At 33.4% G+C, this 21678-nt stretch overlaps 3 protein-coding genes across 5 annotated transcripts in view; 1 reads left to right on the top strand and 2 right to left on the bottom strand.

Annotated features, from left to right (window-relative positions):
• The first annotated feature begins 413 nt into the window (after positions 1–413).
• Positions 414–4232, top strand: LOC100677952. The gene is made up of 2 exons (XM_003425775.5): positions 414–3287; positions 3366–4232. Exons 1-2 carry the CDS (start codon positions 2172–2174, stop codon positions 3654–3656), a joined length of 1407 nt encoding a protein of 468 aa, XP_003425823.1. The 5' UTR covers positions 414–2171; the 3' UTR covers positions 3657–4232.
• Positions 3719–8586, bottom strand: LOC100117720 (vacuolar protein sorting-associated protein 11 homolog). Of its 2 annotated transcripts, none has more exons than XM_008205913.4 (15): positions 8392–8586; positions 8145–8213; positions 7891–8064; positions 7621–7817; positions 7281–7539; positions 7051–7205; positions 6753–6986; positions 6381–6681; positions 5997–6308; positions 5816–5922; positions 5478–5690; positions 5210–5382; positions 4847–5144; positions 4436–4767; positions 3719–4361 (listed from the first exon to the last, which is right to left on the bottom strand). In XM_008205913.4, exons 1-15 carry the CDS (start codon positions 8404–8406, stop codon positions 3967–3969), a joined length of 3234 nt encoding a protein of 1077 aa, XP_008204135.1. In that variant the 5' UTR covers positions 8407–8586; the 3' UTR covers positions 3719–3966. The 2 variants fall into 2 exon arrangements, with proteins under 2 accessions (XP_008204135.1, XP_032458039.1); XM_032602148.1 differs by having other exon boundaries at positions 8316–8551.
• Positions 8587–19729: 11143 nt separating this feature from the next.
• LOC100678062 (zinc finger protein rotund) overlaps positions 19730–21678 on the bottom strand; it is a 68421-nt gene continuing 66472 nt past the window's right edge. For both annotated transcript variants that reach the window (XM_031933011.1, XM_016987408.2), the window contains exon 6: positions 19730–21678. This exon is cut by the window's right edge and continues 830 nt beyond it. In XM_031933011.1, the coding sequence (XP_031788871.1) occupies positions 21246–21678 (433 nt within the window). In that variant the 3' untranslated portion in view covers positions 19730–21245.

Raw genomic sequence — 21678 nt, 5'->3', positions numbered from 1 at the left:
ATAAAATTAAATAATAGCAGCGTAGATGTAAATAATAAATAAATATTATATGTGACGCACTATGAAAATTGTAATAGTGTATAATAGTTTAATTATTACGTGATACTTAAAATTTAATTTTCGCTACAGTGTGCGTAAAAACAATAAATCGGGATACTTGCTCTTAGTTAATATTAGTTTGTTTATAATTAAAAACAGCCATCAAAATAAAAACAATCAAACTAATATTATTCGATGGAAACCAATCGGGAAGGTGGCTAAGTTTTCTTCCATCAGGAAAAGGATAGGATAAAAGGAAAGCATAGGTGTAGGAATGGCGATGATGATACACATAAATTATTTACATTTCATGCAAAAAATTGAAATCCAAAACCATCACTATTTTTGGTACAAAAAAACCAAATTTCTCGTTAAAAATGTTTTGTATAGACTTTTTACCTTGATAATCATCAAATTATTTGTTTATTTCTGCAATTTTCCTTTAATTTATCTACATCTGAAACTTTTACTAATGTATAAAGATTTTCATGAATTTCGGACGTTATTATAACCTCTGATTACTGAATTTTCACATTTATTTACTCTAATAACACTCGTGATAAACAGATTTACCGTATCTCATCACTGGGAAATCTGTGAAAGGTCAAATCAGGATTTTTTGCCTTCGATGTTCCACAATCGGTGTAGACACAAAGTGCACGTGGAGGCGACATGCTGACCACGAAATCTTCTTCGCTAAACACGATAAACCTATCCAAAAAAATCTCACGAAACTAGAACGATGTACTTCCCTATTCACTACTATTATTTATCGCTATTTGTTGCAAAAAAAATCTGTAAACTGTCGACTACAATGACCAACAAACACAGAGACTGCGGTAAAGCTCTCTTCGCGCTGTTTACACAGCAGGATCGAGCGGGAAACTGACAGGAGCTGCGTTTTCGCGGTTTTTTCCTAGTCAGAAAAATATGGTTGTCGCAACCAATACTTTTGTAAAACCTCCTTACACACTCATTATTCATTTTCTTGTCATTTATTTACTTTCATTATTGTTAAAAAGTATATTTTACATAATATACTGCATGAATGATGAATCGTCTGCTTGTGCGTGCTCATATGCGCGCCAAGCTGTAGGAAACTCATAGGTGGCGCCGCCGAGCGGTTGGGTAACAGAACTAACGGCCTGTTACCCAAGCTTTCGTCCCCCCATTTTAACCCAGAACCGTTCTTCTATAGGAAGTCTATATTCGTTGTCTATACATTACCCGTCATTATCTATATACATACTACATTGAGCAACCGGCATCCATCTCCAAATGTTATAGTTACACGTTGAAATTGAACGAAATTTATTAATAGTGAGTTGTAAAAAATTTCGAAAATTTTCATATACTCAAATTTAGCATAATCAAATCACATAATGCTTATGGTAAATTTTACAATTATTAATCAATCACAAAAAATATATAGAAAACTATATAATAATATAAATATTTCTATAATATTTATTGGTTGTCTTGTCCAGTGACAAGAGACTAAAATTATACTTAAGGCTAAGCTATACTTACTATAGGCAAAAAAAGTAAGTGGCTACAGATAGACTACTAACTAATAAGTACAAGAATTTCAAAATTCAATTTTTATATCTATGATTTTGGTAACACTGACTTATTTGTCAAATCATCGCAATACGTGTTATTACACGGTCAACCCGGTCAAGCGTCAAGATATATATATTGGTGTCAACTCATATCCGACGACAGACGAATGACCGAATTCGACTTCCATGGTCCATTCCACGCGATATAAGCGCATATTATTAATTATATCCATTGTTTAGTTTTCGAGATTAGTTTTTGTTTACATATCTACGGCCTTATTATAACGTAGAATCTAGTATGTATGTACATACATATATACCTATGTGTATGTGCGTGTTCATCGACTACAAATCGACTACAAAATAAAGTCTTCAAATGTAAATTCTTTTGAATTTAGTGTTTGAGATATAAAAAAAATATATACTTATATTAAATATATTCATCTTATGGACTGAGCATGTTCTTACAAGATTAAATATTTTTCAACGCTTAATTTCCTTTAAAAAATCCACAAGTGTATATATATATATATGTATATATAATAATAAAGTTTGGTTAGAGACTGAAAGATGATGGAACGTCCAAAAGTAAGATTTTGCCAAAGTCATGAATTAACTGTTGATCAAAGCGATCATAAAGACAAAGAAAGAAGAAACTTTATACCTAGCAAAGGAAGAGTCAAAGTCAAAAGTATTGTGCCTACAAATTTTCCAATCAAAGTATTAGACAATGGTCAGCGTGTAATAAACAAACATAATATTCAAGGATTAGATGCAGAACAATTGATAAATTCTGAACATATACCTTCTATTTATGTATCAGAAGAATCCAAAGGATGCAGTCCATTAACACAAATTGATTCTTACAAACCAAGCATTACAAATGAATCAGAAATGTCATTTTATGATGTACAAAGTTGTATAGAAGAAATACAAAAAATGAGTATAGAAGAATCTCATAGTAATTTAAAGGGCGATGTGTTAAAGGCCACTGTTTCTATTGAAACCTTGACTGAGCATCGTAAAGATAACGACGTAGAATTTATCGAAGTTGTTAATACATCTAATGATACAAAAGTAAAACAAAATAGCAAAGAATATAAAATTTCAAGTAATAAGCCAAAACTCAATTTTAATAGTGGAAGTAATTTTGGCAAATCAAACATGAGTAAAATTACTGAAAAAGAAAATAAGGAAAATTGTTTTGAGCATGTCTCAGTTAGATCCGTTCCAAATAAATCGCTACCAGTATCTAATAAAATTTTACAAGAAGCAACTAATGCATACAATAAGGTACCTACTGGTGCGACTGCCAAGAAAATTGGAAGTAAATCAGCAAAACCAATGCAGCTTATGCCTTGTGCAAAATTCAAGCTTGCTCATTCAAGCAACAAGAATAACATAATTAATAAAAAGTCACAAACACAAGTAAAAAAGAGTACTGTGTTTCACGTTATGGGAAATAATAACAATGTCTCTGTAGAAGCAGGAATGTTACACAATAATAATTCTCATGCAAACATTGTTCATAAAGATAGAGGAATACTATCTACGGATTTACTGTCTCGTCCAGAATATAATTCAATGATTGCTGTGATGAAGAGATTAAAAGATATTGAAAAAGAAAAATTAGTCAAAGATATTGAACATTTACCAAAAACATATCAAAATTTTGTGTCTGAAAAGGTATGTTAAAAAATATTTGATTTCATTTGTACAATTTTGTGTATATTATTGAATAATATATCTTCATTAATTTTGCAGGTAACAGCTGCATTAAATTTTTCTCCATACGAGGCTGTGTATAAAGACTTGATAGATTTATCGATAGACGACGATAAACTTCCTACTGGACTTATGCGTAGTAAAGATCCAGAACCTAGAGATAAAGATATTGTGCCTAAGCTATCTGATTTTTATAATCCAAAATGTACTGAACAGTACTTCACAGCAGTCACCCCAAAACCTTTAAATCCAATTAATTTAAATACTTTTAATGCTTTTACAATAAGTAACAAAGTAAGCACGTGGAAAATTTGCAGGGATAATTTTTAAAAACTCTAAAGAATACAATAAGGGTAAACATTCTTTGTACAGCAATTTTTACACTTGGATTGTTAGTTAGTTCTTTATATAACACAATTTATTAGAGAACTGAAAACTGTATGTACAAATATATGAAATAATTTTTTGAAATTTTGACTAATAAAAATAACATACATACATATATAAATATATATTATTTTACATAAAATCTATGATAAGTAATAATACATATTAAAGGGTGAAAAAGTAACGTCGCTGTATTGAACCATATTATTGATGCATAATATCTGTACAATGCACACAAATTTAATTCAGTAAATCAATTCGTAAATCGATTCAAATTTTTATCGTAGTCATCATCATAGTCATCTTTGAAGGGATTATTTTTGTCATCATCATCTTCCTCTGCAAATGGATTTTTTGACTCATCATAATCTTCTATGAAAGGATTAGATGGTACAATTGGTGTTTTAGGTGGAATGAATGCTTTTTCAGCTGGAGAAGATTTTGGTGTTGGGTTATTAATAATTCTGGCTTCACGGATTGGTACAGGAGATTCTTTTCTTGTACTATTTTGCGGTGTTGAAAAACTACTCCCTGCAATATTAGCTTCTAATGATGAAGAATAAACATCTTGTTTATTTATTGCACATAACAAATTGCTTGATGTTGATTGGGACGAAAAAGGATCGTTACGACGTTGTTCTGTTTTAACTATTAATAAAGTAAAATGATAATTATTATATTATGATCGTTTTTGTATAAAAATGAATAAAATTATATTATACCTAATGCAGTATTTTTCCCCTCTGTTAATCGAATTTTTGCTTCTGCACCAGGTCCATAGCTGTTGTAATTTGATTTTTGTTCTTGCTTAACTGGTCGTTTAGTCACTTGAGATTGTTGCCACTCAGTAATAACCATCAGTTTTTTAAAAACTCCACGACCAAAGTAATCTGCTACTAATGAAAAAGGATCTTCTGCTCTGTCTAATAAACTATGAAAAGTTTCATGGAGATCTTTGGATTGTTCTTGTACTCTTATAATATCTAACCACTTCTTATTATCTGGCATGCATGCTGGACATTCGTTTTCATTTTCTGAAAAACTCTGAAAGCAGCTAAAAATAAATTAAATTAATAATAATAATACATATTATTTATTTACTTATTTTATTTTATTGTATCAAAAGTACTAACTGTTGGTGATAAGAATGTTGGCACATAAAATGTACAGATGGTAATTCTAACTGATGGTGACAAGCACTACAACGTGACCCTTGAAATATAATTGTACTGTTTTTGATAGTTTGTATTTGTTCTCTTAATTTTTCTGTGTCTGCTCGATATTTTTCTGTCAACTCGGTGTCAGATTGTACTTGTTCATGCTCTTGGCGTAATACACTGTTTAAATAACCTCGAACATCTCCAAGAGTACAAGTTAATGACGTTGATAGAGCATCAATTACCATCAATGGTGATAATAATTTTTCCTTAGCTAAAAAATGTTATTCAGTTATGAACTCTAAATTGATTGACTAAAACAAAAAAAAAACAGCTTACCTATATAATCAAGGATATCTGATAATAATTTAGGTGGTGAATTTTTGTTCCAAGCAACACTCCAAAGAGCTTGAATCCATAAATTTGGATCTTGACGACCAAATTTATTGCAAGTAGCTAAAACTTGTTCACTATCTCCTTCACGTAAATGATACTGCAATATTTCTTGATATCTATAAAAAACGGAAACAAAAATATTAAATATTCATGATTAGACATTTTACAAAAAATAAATATTATAAAACATATTATATTTGTGTGGGCATACAATTTTCTTTCTTCGTATAGATAAAGCACTCCTCGCCTAAAGTTATGTTGATGGCACAATATTAATATTTGGTCTTTGTCGTAGCAAGCATTTGAATTTTGTAATAGACGAACAACTTTTTGTTCGTATTGCAATTTGGATATTTCTTCATTTAATGAAGACCAAACATGCAAATAATGCTCAACTAAAGTATTGTATACTGGTGTACTCCATCTGTTGTAAAAGTGAAAGATTTCAATCAAGTAATGATTAATTGATTTCATAAAATTTGATTTTTGAAGAATTTAAAAAATTTTTCATAAATTTAATTTTTTATTTTCTCTTTGATTACTACTCACTTGCTATCAGTCTTTATTAAATGTTCCAAAAATTCAACAAGCCGTTCAGAATTATTCAAAAATAAATGTATAAAATCTTCAGGATTAGCCTTTTCAACAGATTGCTCCTATGAATCATTAGGAAATAAATTTGTTATCAAATTACTAACTGGCTAGCAAATACAAAAAATTATGTTCTTACCTTTTCTGGTAATGCTTTATTAGTTGGTATATAATTTGTACAAAGAATTTTTAAAAATTGAGTTGCCTCATTGGGAACGTTTTCAATAAGAATGTTCCCATACTTCTTCATGTTCATTTCTGCTTCTTCAAAATCTAAAGTAGCTATATATTCTAAAGCTTTCTTGTATTCAGTTTTATCTTCTATTTGAATGCGGAGATACCACTCATGTTTCCCATGCTTTTGTGCTAGCAGTAAAGCATCTTCAGGAGAACCTTGTCGACATACTTTTATAGCTATTTCAACATCAAAATCCACCTCACGATCTTTTGTCTGAAAATTATTTAATACGATAGAGATTGATTTTTCTAAATTTGTATGATCAAGCAATTTAAAAATATTTACCATGATAAATTCTTTTAATTTATCTGTGTGGTTCAGTTTTGTATAACAGTTTAATAATAACGTTGTATGATCTTCAGTTGCTTGACCTTGTTTATGTAAAGCCTGTAAATATGTTGTTAAATAATCTGTGTGTTGGGAATCCAAAAATTTCCTGATAATATAAGATGGCTCAAGTTTTCCTATAGTTTTGATATACTGTTCTATTGCACCATTATGGTCACCTTTTGAATAAAGATGATCACCATATTGGCGAAAAATATCTACAAGTCCCTCTGTATCATAATGTTGATTTTTTGCTATTCTGTAAAAATTTATATTGTTAGAATTTAGCGTGAATGTGTTTATATAAAACATTCAAATTCGTTTAATTACCTGATAGAAACATCATATAAATTTTTTTTAAAAAGTAATGCTAGCTTAGATTGCAAATCTTTTTCATCCAAATGATATAATTTAGAGTCTCCGCTCAATATAAAGAATCCTCCCCATTCTGATAAAACAGCTTGAACCGATAACATAGATGCCGAAAATACAATAAATTTGTTTTGAATATCAAGAACAGTAATCATATGTTTATCAGCTCCAGGAGGTATAGGTTCTATAGTGCTAAAATACGAAACTTTTAGATAACATAAATAATGACATTAAGAATAATATTTCATACATATACCTTGGTTTTGCGGATACAGTAGTTGCAGTTCTGTTAACTATTCCTGTATCTTTGGTAATTATAACTAAATAACTTCTAAACCATTCTAACATTATTTTTTGGCCTTCTACTGCATAGCATGGTCCTCTTCCATCTGGAGTATAACAATAAATAGCCTAAAAAGTATATCCTGTCAATAATTCAATTAAGCTGAAATAATCTTAAAAGTTGTTTTAATAATGAAATCTTACGTCATTGCGACTAATCATAAAATGACTATCTTGCTTTGATTCTGCAAGAATACTGCATTTTCTCGCACAGCCCATATTATCCAAAGCAGATTTAAATTCCTTATCTTTTATTGTAATATTATATAGATAAACACTATTAGTAGTAGCTACAAATAAATAAGTTTGTTTTCCAGTGGACTTAATCGCAAGTCCTGTTACAACAGCACTGCTGTCTTTTAAAACTTTAATTTTGTTCTTTCTTTCTCTTGTTAAATCCCCTCTGAAAAAATATGCTTTCATAAAAATCTGAATTTGTGTAAAAAATTAGAATCACGAAGGAAATAAGGCCTTGGTTTTATACCTATACAACATTATGGATCCATCTTCAAATCCTACAGCCATTAAGGTTAAACTCGAGTGAACACATAATGCACTGGCTGGAACTGCTCTATAACTAGGTATGGCTCTACTTATTCGAACGCAGGTAGGATATCCCTGTTTATCTTTTTTTGCCAAATTCCATACTTTGATAGTTGGATTACATCCAGGTTCATCTTCCTGAAAATTGCCAATAAATAATCTAAAATAATATTTCCAAATTGTTTTAAAAACAAACTGTAGAATACTTTACGCCAATTGTGAAAAGGAATGTGGAGTTTTGGACTTGCTGTGCAGCAGTCAAGCTGGTTTCGTATGCCCTAAATGTTAGAATTTCATACTGTCTATTTACTAAATGAACATTGCCAATATTATCTCCGAATACCAAGTGTCCATTCCCACTTGTTCCTGCTGTTACACGAGCTTCCTACAAACAAAATATGTAATGTGAAAAAATTGCAATCTAGATAACCGCTATAATATTAGTAAGTATAAATTAAAGTTCACCCCAAGAGCTTCGGCAATTTTTCCGGAATCCACATCTTTTTTGAGTTCGAAAAAATTGAAGCGACGCCACTAGAAAAAATGGTCAGTTACATTAAAATTATTACCGTAAGTAATTTGTTTAAATACAAAATTCTACCAAAAATTAGTCTGAACTATACCTAAAAGACTAACCTGAAAGATTTGAAAATTTTCAGACTAATTTTTGGTAGAATTTTCATGGAGATTATTAATACATAAAATGACGTACTTCCAGAAAAGCCATCGTCGAAGCTTAATATTTTATCGAAACATTGGAAAACGAAAATTAGTTTTCTTTAATTGGGAGATTCGTAATTGTCAAAAACGATGATAATCCACCCAGTTTTGACAGCTGAGCTGTGCTCCCTAGCTCCCTCTCTCCAGTATAGCATATTCTTGTTACTTTTGTACATATATATACCGATATACGCGCCATAGATATACGTGAGTCGTGAAACGTGAATCAGCTTGCTTGCACCTTTTGAAAACTGCATTCAGATGGCGCTCCTTTGTGAAATCATAAGATTCATATAAGATTGGTATTTATATTATAACTATATATAGCAAAGTCCAGCGCGCTACGCGCGCTCAGTTTTTTGTTGCCCAATTCGTTACTTGACCTCTAAAACTTTACTTAAAATTTTACAATCCTTTCTTTAAAAAGTGTCACGGGAAAAGTAAAGCCGCTAAAAATGCTAAATTCAAATTTCTGATTCAGAATGATTTGAACATAATGATTTTATTGTTATAATTGAAATTACATTTTAAATTTTGGCGCCATTTAACACAGTTGTCGCTTCATAACCAATAAACCATGGCAACCAATCAGAATCACGTATTAAATGCTTCACAAAAAATGCTTCAAAACCATAGACATAAGAGAGATCTCTCTTATTATGTCTATATGTTCAAAACATAGGCCATCACTTTTTTTAGAGGGGATAGGTTTAGGGATTTTATTGTTACCAATCTCATTTTATTATCATAACGCGTTTAAAACGTGGGATCATCTCAAGTGAAATAAGTAGTGGGTATCAAAACTATCAGCAGAATTTTTTTCATCTTTATAAAATTTTGTATAAATCTTTTTTAGCCAAAGGCGAGTGCTTTTGCGAGCCGAAGACGAGTACTTCAACGACATGAGATCTAAAAATCTACTTATAGTCCTTTGTGCTTACTGCATAGTTTTTGTAAAGAGCAGACGTATTATATTGCGTTTTTTCCTACGTGCGTGAGCAGGGCTGACGTGACTATTTTTGACACGGCAACCACGCTTTTATTCAAACAATCCTATGGAAAGGGAAAATTTAATTTTTTTTTTAAATAAATTTGTTTTTTTTAATCATCACAAATTTAATAAATAATTATGTGAGTTATACATCAAAGTCCACCTTTTTTTCAAAGCGGGCAAACAAAAGCTTTTTGACACTCCTTGTGCAAAACACGGTTATTCGTTCCCGCTTCGTCGCAAAAGCGTATAAGTACTAAATCGAGCTTCGCACATGTCGTGTAAAAAAACGGTTCCATACATGTACGAGAATCTGATTTCAGCCTTACTTGACACAACGGGCTCAATTCACATTCTCGTACTAGTATCGAATTATACTGTTTCGTGGCGCGAATCTACTAGCACGTTTTTCGACTCAAACTAATATTATTTATAGAACGAAGAAAGCTTAGTATAATTTAATAACTTTATACTAGCTGGCTCTTTGCATGGGAACGCTACGTCTATTTAAAAATCTCACGGATGGTCTAGGGCGAGATCTTACGTGAGATTTTCAATACGCGTTTACAAATTTCGTTAATTTTTTAAAAATGCAGATGCCACGAAACTGCTGCTGCGTTTTCGTGAAATGCGTTATAGGCTTCGCGGAAACGACGTGAAATGTGCTAGGTTTTCATGCGGCAAAGTTGTAAAATGTGTTACTTTCAGTAATTTGCAATGTATTTGTCTTCTGACATAAAAAATGTCGCAATAAAAAAATATCCATCGTTTTGGCGTAAAATAAAGTACGCGTGATAGGGGGGGGGGGGGTGGTATGACACACCAGCTGATAATAGGGCCACTTATTGTTTACTCTGTATATATAGGTGTAGCGTTATCACTCACATCATGCACAGATGCAATATTCGCGACAATTAAAGAATAAGTATTTGCCTCAAAAGTAGATGAGATATCGCAGCAGTTACAGCTGTAAGTCCACAGTTCCCAGCATAACAGTATAGCTTCATGATTTCCACAATGAAGCAGCTAATGTATGTCGAATATCGATATTTATCACATCACTTTGCCCTATTATTTCAAAGTGTAGTAAAGTTCGCATTTGTACCAGTACATATATACCAAAAAAAGTTTGGTCCATATATATTTGGCAGCGCGTTTTTTTAATAGTCCAAAAAATTACATTTTTGGCTGAATCGATAAATTTTAGGAATTCAAAGGCCCCTATAAAGATAAGCGAATTACCCAGAGTTGAACCACTTATATGGACTTGCAATCAAAAGTAGCATAGCCTAAAACGCGAAGTGCATCTATATACTTACTGCGGTCGCATCTCTTTGAGCCTGGTAGCATATATAATGCGATATAGCGCCTTTTGTAAACATCCGTAGTGTTGAATGTGCCAATTGATTAGTCCGGTTTTTGCTATAGCGCATGTCCGTAGGTAAAGCGCTGTAACATTTTCTTGTCTGATGTGTAAAAGCGCACTCTATAAGTAGTCTATAGGCGCTGCGAGCATTTCTCGTCGGACTGGAATGGACAGTACTTAGATCACCTCGGTGATTTCTATGGATTTTTTCATCCTCAACACGAATTTCGAGGGTGAAAAGTCCGAAATTGATCAGGTAACTAGTTATAGACAATTAAATTGTTTAAATGGCCATAAAACCATAAATTTCGAATGTCCGCATTAAATGAAGACTTATAGTATTAAAAAGGTAATCTTTATAAATAAATGTCTGAAATGTAAAATGTTATCAACTGAAAGTAAAGTATTTCATAGTGTTGTATGAAAAGTATTCATAAAATATTCTTTATGAACAAAATTATCAAATATACAAAATGGTATTAATCAGAAGCAAAGTATTTCGTAGTATAAGTATTCTTTATGAATGAACATTTAATTCATGCTAAATACTAAGGAATACTTGGTGATTACTGTATGACTTCTGTTTTGGCACCAGAGCATCTGCTGCGAAATTTCATTTAAAAAATAATTATTCTTTATGAATGCTTCTGAAGCGGACATTCGTTAAAACCTGAAACTATCATTAAGAATTCTATGAAAATACTTATTGAAAAAAAGCATTCACTAAGAATTCATTACAATTTTTATAAAATTTCCCAATGCTGATTGGGTATAATTAAACTATTGGCTTTTAACAAAAACAAAAGTGCTCCCTACAGTAACGATCAGCGTGACCACGACTTTGAATTTTTAAAAAAGATTATTTAGAAACGAAGTTATTGCAAAATTAGTGCAAAAAATCTTATTTTTTAATTTTTTTGTAATTATATTTTGTAAATACACTCTCATTTGAAAATAGTTCACATCATAGTTAAAAGTTTTATAACCTAGTTACAAAACAGACATATAATATACAATCAAACAGAATTGATTGATAATTGCAACTTGAAAGTTATTAATCGTTAATACTACAGTAACATGAAGATTTTTCTTTAAAATGACACCCGCACAAAATTATAAAATATAGAGAATCCGAAGTTATAGCGGAAATACTGCGCGCGAAATATAGGCTCCTTTTTGCAGTAATTTTGCAATAACTTATTTAGTCTACCCAATCTTTTATGAAAATCCAAACTCGTGGTTGCGCTCTTTACTGATAAACATAACTTTACTGATTAAACATACTTGATAAACCCGTCACTTAATAATTTTACGGTGAGATAAAAAGAATAATTTTTTAATGATAATTTTCCATATTTTAATATCTGCTTTATTATTCATGATGTTGTGTTTCACTAAATTTGAAGGACGTTATAAGTTTATTTGACCATGTTATTAATTTTTATCAAATCAACAATTCACATTAGGAAATATCAACCGACGGGTTTATCAATTATATGGGTATGTTCATAGTAGTGTAGAATGCCGCTAATAAATTAACAATGACGTTAGGAAAACAATAAAATTATAAATCCTTTTAAAGAATAATTTGATAAATTTATTCGAAATACGTAATTGTCATTTAACTGTTTGATTTCATATATTTTTTTACCATAGCTTGTCACTTATATAAATAATTATTTGAATGAATTATATCAGCATCAAATAAAAAATTAATAGTAAATAAAAACCAGTTTATACTTGCCTACCTTTTACCTTCAAGAAAGGTTTTATTTTAAAGATTTCACGAATTTTTAAAGGTAATCAGTAATTATAATAAAAACTATCCTCTCGATAGATATATTACATTATACCTCACTAACTTAAAAGAGAATCATCAAACTGTTGTTAAAATAGTGAGTATTAGTTTTAGTTCAAAAGCAACCGTCAAATAAGATTTGTAAAATAAATAGATGTACACGCTAGAATCTATCTCCACAGCAATACCTACAACCAGTATCCACACATACCTCATAAACTACGGAGTTATAAGTGACCCCCGAAAACCTTGAGTGACGAGTTTCGACTAATTATGCTACAAATTCCCCTGAAACTCTTGAAGACGACGTTGATACGGCCCACCCTGGGCACCAGGTACCTCGGAGGCTGTTGCCGTCGCGATATTCATGTTCAGCGACCCCATAAACCTCCGAGTAACGAGTTTCGACTAATTATGCTACAAATTCCCCTGAAACTCTTAGAGACGACGTTAAGGTACCTCGGAGGCTGTTGCCGTCGCGATATTCATGTTCAGCGAGCCCCAAAACTCCTGAGTAGCAAAGCTGGACTCATTTTAATAAATACTATGCACCGAATGCGTCTATTTATTATATATACATTTTATTTCTAATTCGATTTGATTTTTCGCGCCTCGGAAGTTTCGAGTATATAAGAACGGAAGTTGGGAGAAGACAAAAAAATTGAAAAGAGAAACACAACACAAAATTTTGGTCAGCTATAGAATGATAACGGATCGTTCATTTTTTACGAAACTTTTTTAAAATAAAAGTTCTTTTAATATCTTTGAGATTAACATTGATTGGCCTGATAAAACAACGTATTTCAATAAGATATAAATGTTTAAATATTTTGTAGAGATTAGAAAACTTCATTTCAAAGAATATAAGGTTGCGGTGCGCCCGACAGCCCGTATAGTACTCTAGTACCTTGATAATTAGACTGTAATAAAATAGGTACTTTTCTACTGTATATTTATTATTTATTATCTTCTTGTCATCACCGGAGCATCGCCATCCACATCTTTGTATAGAGCTTCAGAATTATCTAAAAAATTGTAGATGCGCGTGTACAATAATTATTAATGTTCTACATGTTTGCAAAGGTTCTACTGTAAAAAAAAATGTGCCATTATGGAATTGAACATTTCATATTCGTACATTTTAACACGCATACCTTGCAATTTATGCTACTACTATATTTATAGGAGGTAAACTTATTAAAAAATTAGATACATCTGAAGTTCTTCAAAGAATCATATTCGCGCGTGTAAGAATATTTTTGCAGGTATAATTTTTGTAGAATTATAAATCACCATTTTGGAACATTCGGCCAATTTAGAGAATTTGGTACGATAACTTGAAAAATTTGCTAGAAAACCAAAAGAAGAAAAATTCATTTTTACTTAGTCTCTTTATCGAAATGTGTTTAAGCCTAAAATATTTATAAATAATATATAATTTTAAAAATATATTCCTAGTATATGCGATAATTTTATGTTTCCAGTTTCCAATAACAGATAGAGCTTATACTTTAGATGAGTTATTTCGTCTATAATTGTGTTTTATTGAACAAACTAATTCGAGGCTGTTATATTTTGAATTTATAGCAAAAAAACCGCTGCCAATTCTTTGGCACGTAGCTTCCTTCAAGATTATGTATTGCTTCAATATCAAAATTGTTCACTTCATATTTCACTTCATATATAATTCTTTAAAGTTTTTGTACTTTTTGACATTCGTCACGATAACGCGCACCATTTGCCAAAGAGAAACAAACAGAAGGACTCCGGACCTGCTTTATGAAAGGACTTGGAATTAAAGCAGTCTATATAGTTATAATAACCTTCAATAATCATGATCTTTAAGAAAAGTTCAACATTTAGTTTGCGGAGCGCGTCTAAAATTACTAGTAATCGAAAAATCGACATGAAAAGAAAATGCGTAACTGAAAATCTTGTTTTCAACGAATTGGTTAGAAAAAACAGGAAAAACGAGCCTAGGTATAGATTGAAATCCATTAAGTAGAAGCTGAGATCTAAGCGATGCAGTTTTCAGTTGTATAGAGTATACAGGGTGAAAAAACAAAATTTTGAAGCCTAATATCTTTGAAACTATATGAAACTAAATGGTTTCATAAACAGCCCAAAGAAAGGGATCAAGGTACTATAATATAATGCTAACTAAATCTAAAATTTGAACTTGATTATTGATTTTTTACTCCAGTTATGGCGTCACGTATAAAAACGACTTTTTTCAGTTTTATAAGTAAACATTGAAAAGTGTCGAAAGTTATTTTACACGAGGATTGAAAATTAGGTAATTAATATATTAGGTAGAAAATCACTTAAAATTTTTTATGACACGCCGTGGCATAAACCTCGATTAAAGTCAGGCTCGTGCAAAAATGCACTCGCTAAATCTCGGTTTATGCACGTTGCTTCATAAAATATCTTATTATCGTTGAGGGTAGGCAAATAGTTACAGAAAAAATAGCTAAAACTATCCATACTGGGTAGGAATTTTCAGATACTCGTAAAATCAGGGTCTTACATTTGCGCAGATAACTTTTTAACTGAGCTGTACTCCCAAAATATGACTAAGGTTATCCCCACTGGGCGCATCTCTCCTAGTACAGCGACGGTTCAAAAGCAAAAGCACTTTTCATCATGTTACGTAATTTCTACAACACTTCAGCGTAACAGGTAAATACTATAATTGTAAGTTGAAAAAATATGGAAAATCCTAGAGAAGCATGTAATCTAGAAAGCGCACTCGTATCAAAAAGATGAACTGCACGCAGGTTATCTCGGAGCTCGCATTATAACCGGAAAGATGATGCGAAAAAGCAATTATTGTTGCAGTTTATAGGCTACTTAACGTACATGGAATCTATAGCCGCGCCAATATGCAGTTGCCGAGAAAAAGATTCGAGCTAAAAGTTGAATGAAAAACGTAACAGCAGAATGACAGCAAATAGCTGCAGTCCGTGCACCGCTAACTTTCGTTCTGCGTTTTTGTAAAACGCGAGCCGGTCACTTTGCGGGCAGCATGCAGTGCAGCGGCGGCGCAAGAAAGGAGCAACTATATAGATATACATAAGTATACGCAGAAGCAAACTGAGAAAAATGAACGATCACGAGCTAAGCAGGCGTCTCCGTCACTCCTCCCTTCCTCACGTCTCACTTGGATGCTCTTTCGTGCTCTTATTCGCGCTCGCTGCTCTATATATACATGGTCGCTATCCTGCTGTTCTTACGCGAACGTGTGCGCGCTAGTATAATATGGGCGCTGCAGCGCATAGTCGCTTACGCGACATTCAAGGACGAATTCGTAAAGTTTATTATACCTAGAATATAATCCTGCGCCGCAGTAGAGCGAGCGATGCACTTGACATGATCGCCGAACGGCCGCGATGCAGGCTGCGGCGGCGCGCTCTAAGCTCGCAATGCTTATAATGATATACGTATTGGCTGTAGGTGTGCGGGGAAATATGAATGTACGAGGCCGAGCGATGTCAAAGCTAATTGGTTTTATTGAACAGTTGAGAAATAATAATCGGTATTCGACAAAACGTTTGTTTGAATGTGAAAAACAAGGGAGGTATACAAAGATCAAGTCGCATGTATAATGTGTGTGTGTGTGTGTGTGTGTATATATATATATATAACATAAAGAAATTTCCAGTGCTTCTCTCGATACAACTATTAATTTGCAGGCGTGTTCGCGTCTCATTACGCCACACGCGCTCACGCACACACACGCGCGCGCGCACACACATACACTTAGGTATACGCATTGCTCGACAAATACATAATTAAGATGCCTCGCGCAGGAAACAAGACCCGCGGAACGTCTCGCAAAAATGCTCTCGTATATAGAAAAAGGAGGAGGGGAACAAGCGACTTCGCCGCAAGTATACAAAGGAATCGCTTGTCCTTGGTTTCGTACGCCACGTATACACTTTATCTAATAAATTTACGGACTTTGTTAATATCTGTCGTCGCTGCTGCGGCCGATGCCTATGCTCATTTATAGCCGCTGCGTTATACCCCGAATGTGCGTACTGAGCACCTCGGCGCACAGATCGTCTGCTCCCAGCTCTCGCCTTCTCTCTCTCTCTCTCTCTCTCTCTCTCTCTCTCTCTCTCTCTCTCTCTCTAACTAACTAACTAACTAAGATCGATGATCCTTCCGCTTCCCCTTCACTTATCCCTTTAAATATTAAAAACCCTCGATACATCGTCGCGTCGATTTTGTCGCAAAACATTTAGTACAGTAGTGTATAATATATCTATAGTATTGTGTACATGCGTTTCCTCAATTGCCTTTTAGTCGTTTTCCAAACATTCATTCATCTACAGTATAATTCGCATTTACTCCTGCGTGCCAGCTTCTTATCTTACAGATAGTTTGAATTATTTAGACACCGGAGCCAGAAGTTGGCATAAAGAGGAAGAAACAAGTAAGTGTCCTGCAAAATTTTCGTCGCTCATCTCTCTCTCTCTCTCTCTCTCTCTCTCTCTCTCTCGCTCTCTCTCTCTCTCTCTCTCTCTCTCTCTCTCTCTCTCTCTCTCTCAACTATTGTAATATTATACTTATATATGCGAGTTTTCATTTGAGCAGTTCAAATCACGAGCAGCGTCGAAATTTCACAGGTCTACTCGATGCTTTTCCATATTATAATCTAATTATTTACTTAATAGTTCCGACGCACTCTTCCGCCGCCCGCTCGTCACATTCTTTCTTCTCTATATTTCTCGCACGCACGATCGCGCCAAAGCGCTTAAGAATGCACTTTTCTTGTAAAATACAATGTTATAATATATATATATATATATATATATATATATATATATATATATAATATATTCAATTCATCCCTACGATATAGTTTTTACCTTAGATTTTCTCCATATTTTTTTTATCTCTTCCGTTATTTAAATTTTATACAATAACAATATCACAGTTCTGTTCGTACCACGCATTATATTGTTTCTCCCCATCATCAGCTTCTATAATATTATAGCTATTAGAAATTATTTTTCTTTTCCTACTCCTCGCTCGTACGCGCAGTCGCATCATCTTTCGCATTCTATAGCCGCACAGTTTAATTTTCGTCGCTACAATCATCATTCGCATTTGCGCGCGTTGCTTTTTCGTTTCTCTCTTATATTATATATATGCTTTTTAATTAATACGCTATTATAATTATTCCTGTTGAAAATATATACCTGTATATCCAGGTGGATTTTCCATGTGGATAATCTATATGGATTCATATGGATTTATGTGGATATCCATGTGGATATCCATATGGAATATCCACATGGAATCCACATGAATTTATATAGATTATTCACCTGGAATCCAGGTATATATTTTCAACAGGGATTCCTCGCAACTTTTCTTTGCTGCCTAAACATCTAAATCGCGATCGACATACATGTGACTTTCGCGTAGTAAAATTCTAAAAGACAAAGTTAGTTTTCGTCGCGAACCATATTCACCATCCGTTTCACTGACTCTTTCTTTAATATTTCGTTTGCGTCCTAGTTTTCGTCTCTCGCTATATCGAAAATATCGTCGTCTTAATATATAGCTTCGGTCTGCGATGTTTTAGACAAAATTAGAGAGTTTGACTCCAGTGAGCAAGCAAGTGCGTGTAATCGGTAGTACAATGTTACTGTAACGAAATTACATATCCCAACGTCGAGTACTTGATTGTATTTCTTTTCGTGTACAGTATAATTTCGATCCGCGTCGTCGTTTCATTTACAAAATTTTTCACGCAAAGTCACTTAAAAGAATAAAAATATATGCGCACGGCCTTATAGTGAATATATAATTATATTCTTTCGTTTTTGTATACAATTGAAAATTTGGCTTACAATATCATCACGCTGTTCATAATATCAACTCAAGTTTTTGTCATATGCACTGTATACGTATGAATGACCCAATGACATATTCGAGTAGTAGGTATATGCTAGATTTTTAGTACGCGAGCGCATCAAAACTAGCGTACGCGAAAGTTTTGTACACATGCGAAACGGACGGTTTCTAAGTACACCAGTCGCGAGAGTTTTCGTTAAAAATTGCTGAACGTTCAAGTTATCGTTAATATTATCATATGTAGTATGTTACATATCTATGAACTATCTATGAAGAGTCGCGTGTGTATTATATATATATATATATATATATATATATATATATATATATACACACACACATATATATATATATATATATACACACATACATATCCGAGCCAAGAGTGTGACACTGAATTTTGGAAATTTTACTTGAATCACCTCCAGACTCTTATCAAACGTTTCGAATAAAAACTCTTTTTATTCTTATTAGATAAAAACTTGTCAGAAATACTTTACGAGTGTGATCGCGATTTGACCAAGGAAATTGCAGCCGACGACATTCTCACAGAACGCGCGATAGTTTCTTAAAACAAGATAATTACTTTAACATTCCTATGAAAAAATTTCGCTAATCTTTAATATAGCTTATTACTCAACCTAATTATACAATCATACACACGAAAAAAAGTGAAAAATTGCAAAACTTGGAAATTGTATTTTTATCGCATCTCGTGATGTTTGCATTTCTATCCCTTGGACCAGCACATATACATGCTTGCATACGTATAGTTCTATACATTGTGATTGGCGAAGTATAAGCTTACTCTAATGATTTTCTTTGACGAAATAAATTTCTTCGACGTGATTTTTAGGAGAACTAAAATGAAAAATTCAAAATTGTAGAAATTTGATAAGCGTGATTAAAACGCATAGTGTTTGTACGACGACCGCCGATAAGCTGTATTGTACTCGATACGAATATATAATATGAGTATGTATCGTTATTGCTGAAACGCACCGAAAGATTAATGCAATCCTGTCTGCCTTAATAAAAAATAACTTATAATTTGTTCGCGTTCGCTCGACATAAATATAATAATAATAATAATAATAATAATAATAATAATAATAATAATAACAACAACAACAATAATAATAAGAACAAAGAATAATATTAATATTTGAACTCGTTATCATAGTTATGAGCTATACGATCTGACTTTGATGACAGACAATGAAAAGCTCGTAGAAAATGCATATCAGACCCTTGTGCGGGTTTGAAAATTTGGGTTTTTATGCGACGAAAGAAAGAGAGGCAAATTGTTTCAAGTGAGGAATCAACTTTAATTGTTATTTTCTGTACATTTTTCATTTCGTTGATCAAGATTATTCTATAATTTCGTTCGTTAAACATTTTTACAAGGTTTTCGATTCTCAACGACATAAATAGTCTTCTCGGACTTTCCCTTGGCTTTTTCGTATTTCTATAACATCATTTACAAAATAAAAATTACAAGTCACGTATTTGTCGATTGCTTAAAAAGAGAAAAGGAAAAAATGTATACCTGTAAAATTTGCTTGCACTAGGTAAATTAAATGAGATACCTACTATTCACAGGGAACAGTCTAACGTGTTTATTGACAGAGCGTCCTAATAAAAGAGCTTAAAAAATAAAAGTAAAAAACTGATTCGAGCATAGTTGTGTGCCCTATTCGAAGATCCTTATTATGGACATGTAACTATTATACTTTCGCTTGGCAAACTCGGAGTTTGGCAATTGTTGCAATTGACGTATATTTTTTTCGTTTTTTTTTTGGATTATACACAAGTTGTATACGAGATGAACCTCCCTCGAAAAACTGTAACATTCGCTCTAGCAGCGATATATCTTTCTAATCGCATATACGCGTATAATGCACCTATTAAACCCCAAAAAGATAAAAAGAAAACAAATTTTTTGCTCTTTCATCCTTTCCGACGATGATTAACTACATAAGCATATCTTTTAAAAATAAATAATATAATGACAGTCCCATTGCTATTATCATAACGATTTTTATATCAACGAGAGCGAATCGTTTAGCTCACGATCGAAATACGAGTTCCAAGTTTCATAGTGATCGAATTCTGGACGACGAAAAAAATAAGTTAACACTTTCAATAATCAATTATTTTCATTAAAAACGATTTTTTTTTTGTTATAATATTTTTATATACAGTTGCATTACGAAGGAGGCGTGCCGCGATCGGTGAATTATACAATAAATCCAAAAAGTATGTTGAAAACAATTGATTATCGATAAATAACTAATACATTCGTATAAACAATGCGCGTATTCGTGCGAGAGCCTAGTAATAGTAATAGTAGCATAGTGATAATAATAATGATAAAAATAATAAGTACGCCGGCTATAATAATAACGTTGACGATTATTATTATGAACTCGACGCGCGTGAATCGTGTGACGGTTGTCGTCATCAATCAATTTTATATTATAATAATATAATAATAATGATAATAATAATAATATTAATATAAACAATGCATATTCAGAGCAACTTAACGTTATATCTTAGGATTAACAATAATAAAAACAATGGATCATTGTTAAATAATTTTTTACAAACAATGTATACTTAGTATCCTAGAGCTACAAAGGGCCGGTGTGTGCTTCGTAGTTTTCCTTGGTCGTCGTCGTGAGCAGCAGCAGCAGCAGCGCGTCATCGTGCGGGGGGAGGGGGGAGCGCGAGAGCTCGAGATAGATCGGCGGCCCTTGATCACATTTCGGTATTGCCATAGAGTTAAAGGGGGGTGGGTGGGTCTGGGATCGGGAGTTACTGCTTGTCCTTGAGACCGCCAAGGAGCGCGTGGCTCTCCATGCTGGCGCTGAGGTTGCTCAGGTTGCTGAGGTTGCTCAGGTTGCCGAGGTTGCCGAGGTTGCCGAGGTTCGGCTGGTGGGCGTAGTTGCGGATCTGGTGGAGACTGATGAGCTGGTTGGGGAAGGAGGAGTTCTGGGAGCCGGGCCCGCCGGGCCCGCCTACGCCCGAGGCCGCGGACGAGGTCGGCGAGGCCTTCTGCGAGTTGAAGGCCTCGTAGAGGTAGGGCCTCGAGGCCGGGTGGTGGCTCGTCGGGTAGTGCAGGTGGTTCAGCGGGTTGAGCGGGTGCTGCATCGAGCTGAGCGAGTTGATGGAGATCGAGGAGATGGGCGTGAAGGCCGAGCTGCTGTTGGGGTGCTGCTGCTGCTGGGGCTGGGGCGTCTGCTGCCGC

The sequence above is a fragment of the Nasonia vitripennis genome (genome assembly GCF_009193385.2).
Source record: "Nasonia vitripennis strain AsymCx chromosome 5 unlocalized genomic scaffold, Nvit_psr_1.1 chr5_random0004, whole genome shotgun sequence".
In the NCBI taxonomy this organism is placed as follows: domain Eukaryota; kingdom Metazoa; phylum Arthropoda; class Insecta; order Hymenoptera; family Pteromalidae; genus Nasonia; species Nasonia vitripennis.
Note: the sequence above shows the minus strand (reverse complement) of the source record. Positions and strands in the feature narration are given on the sequence as shown.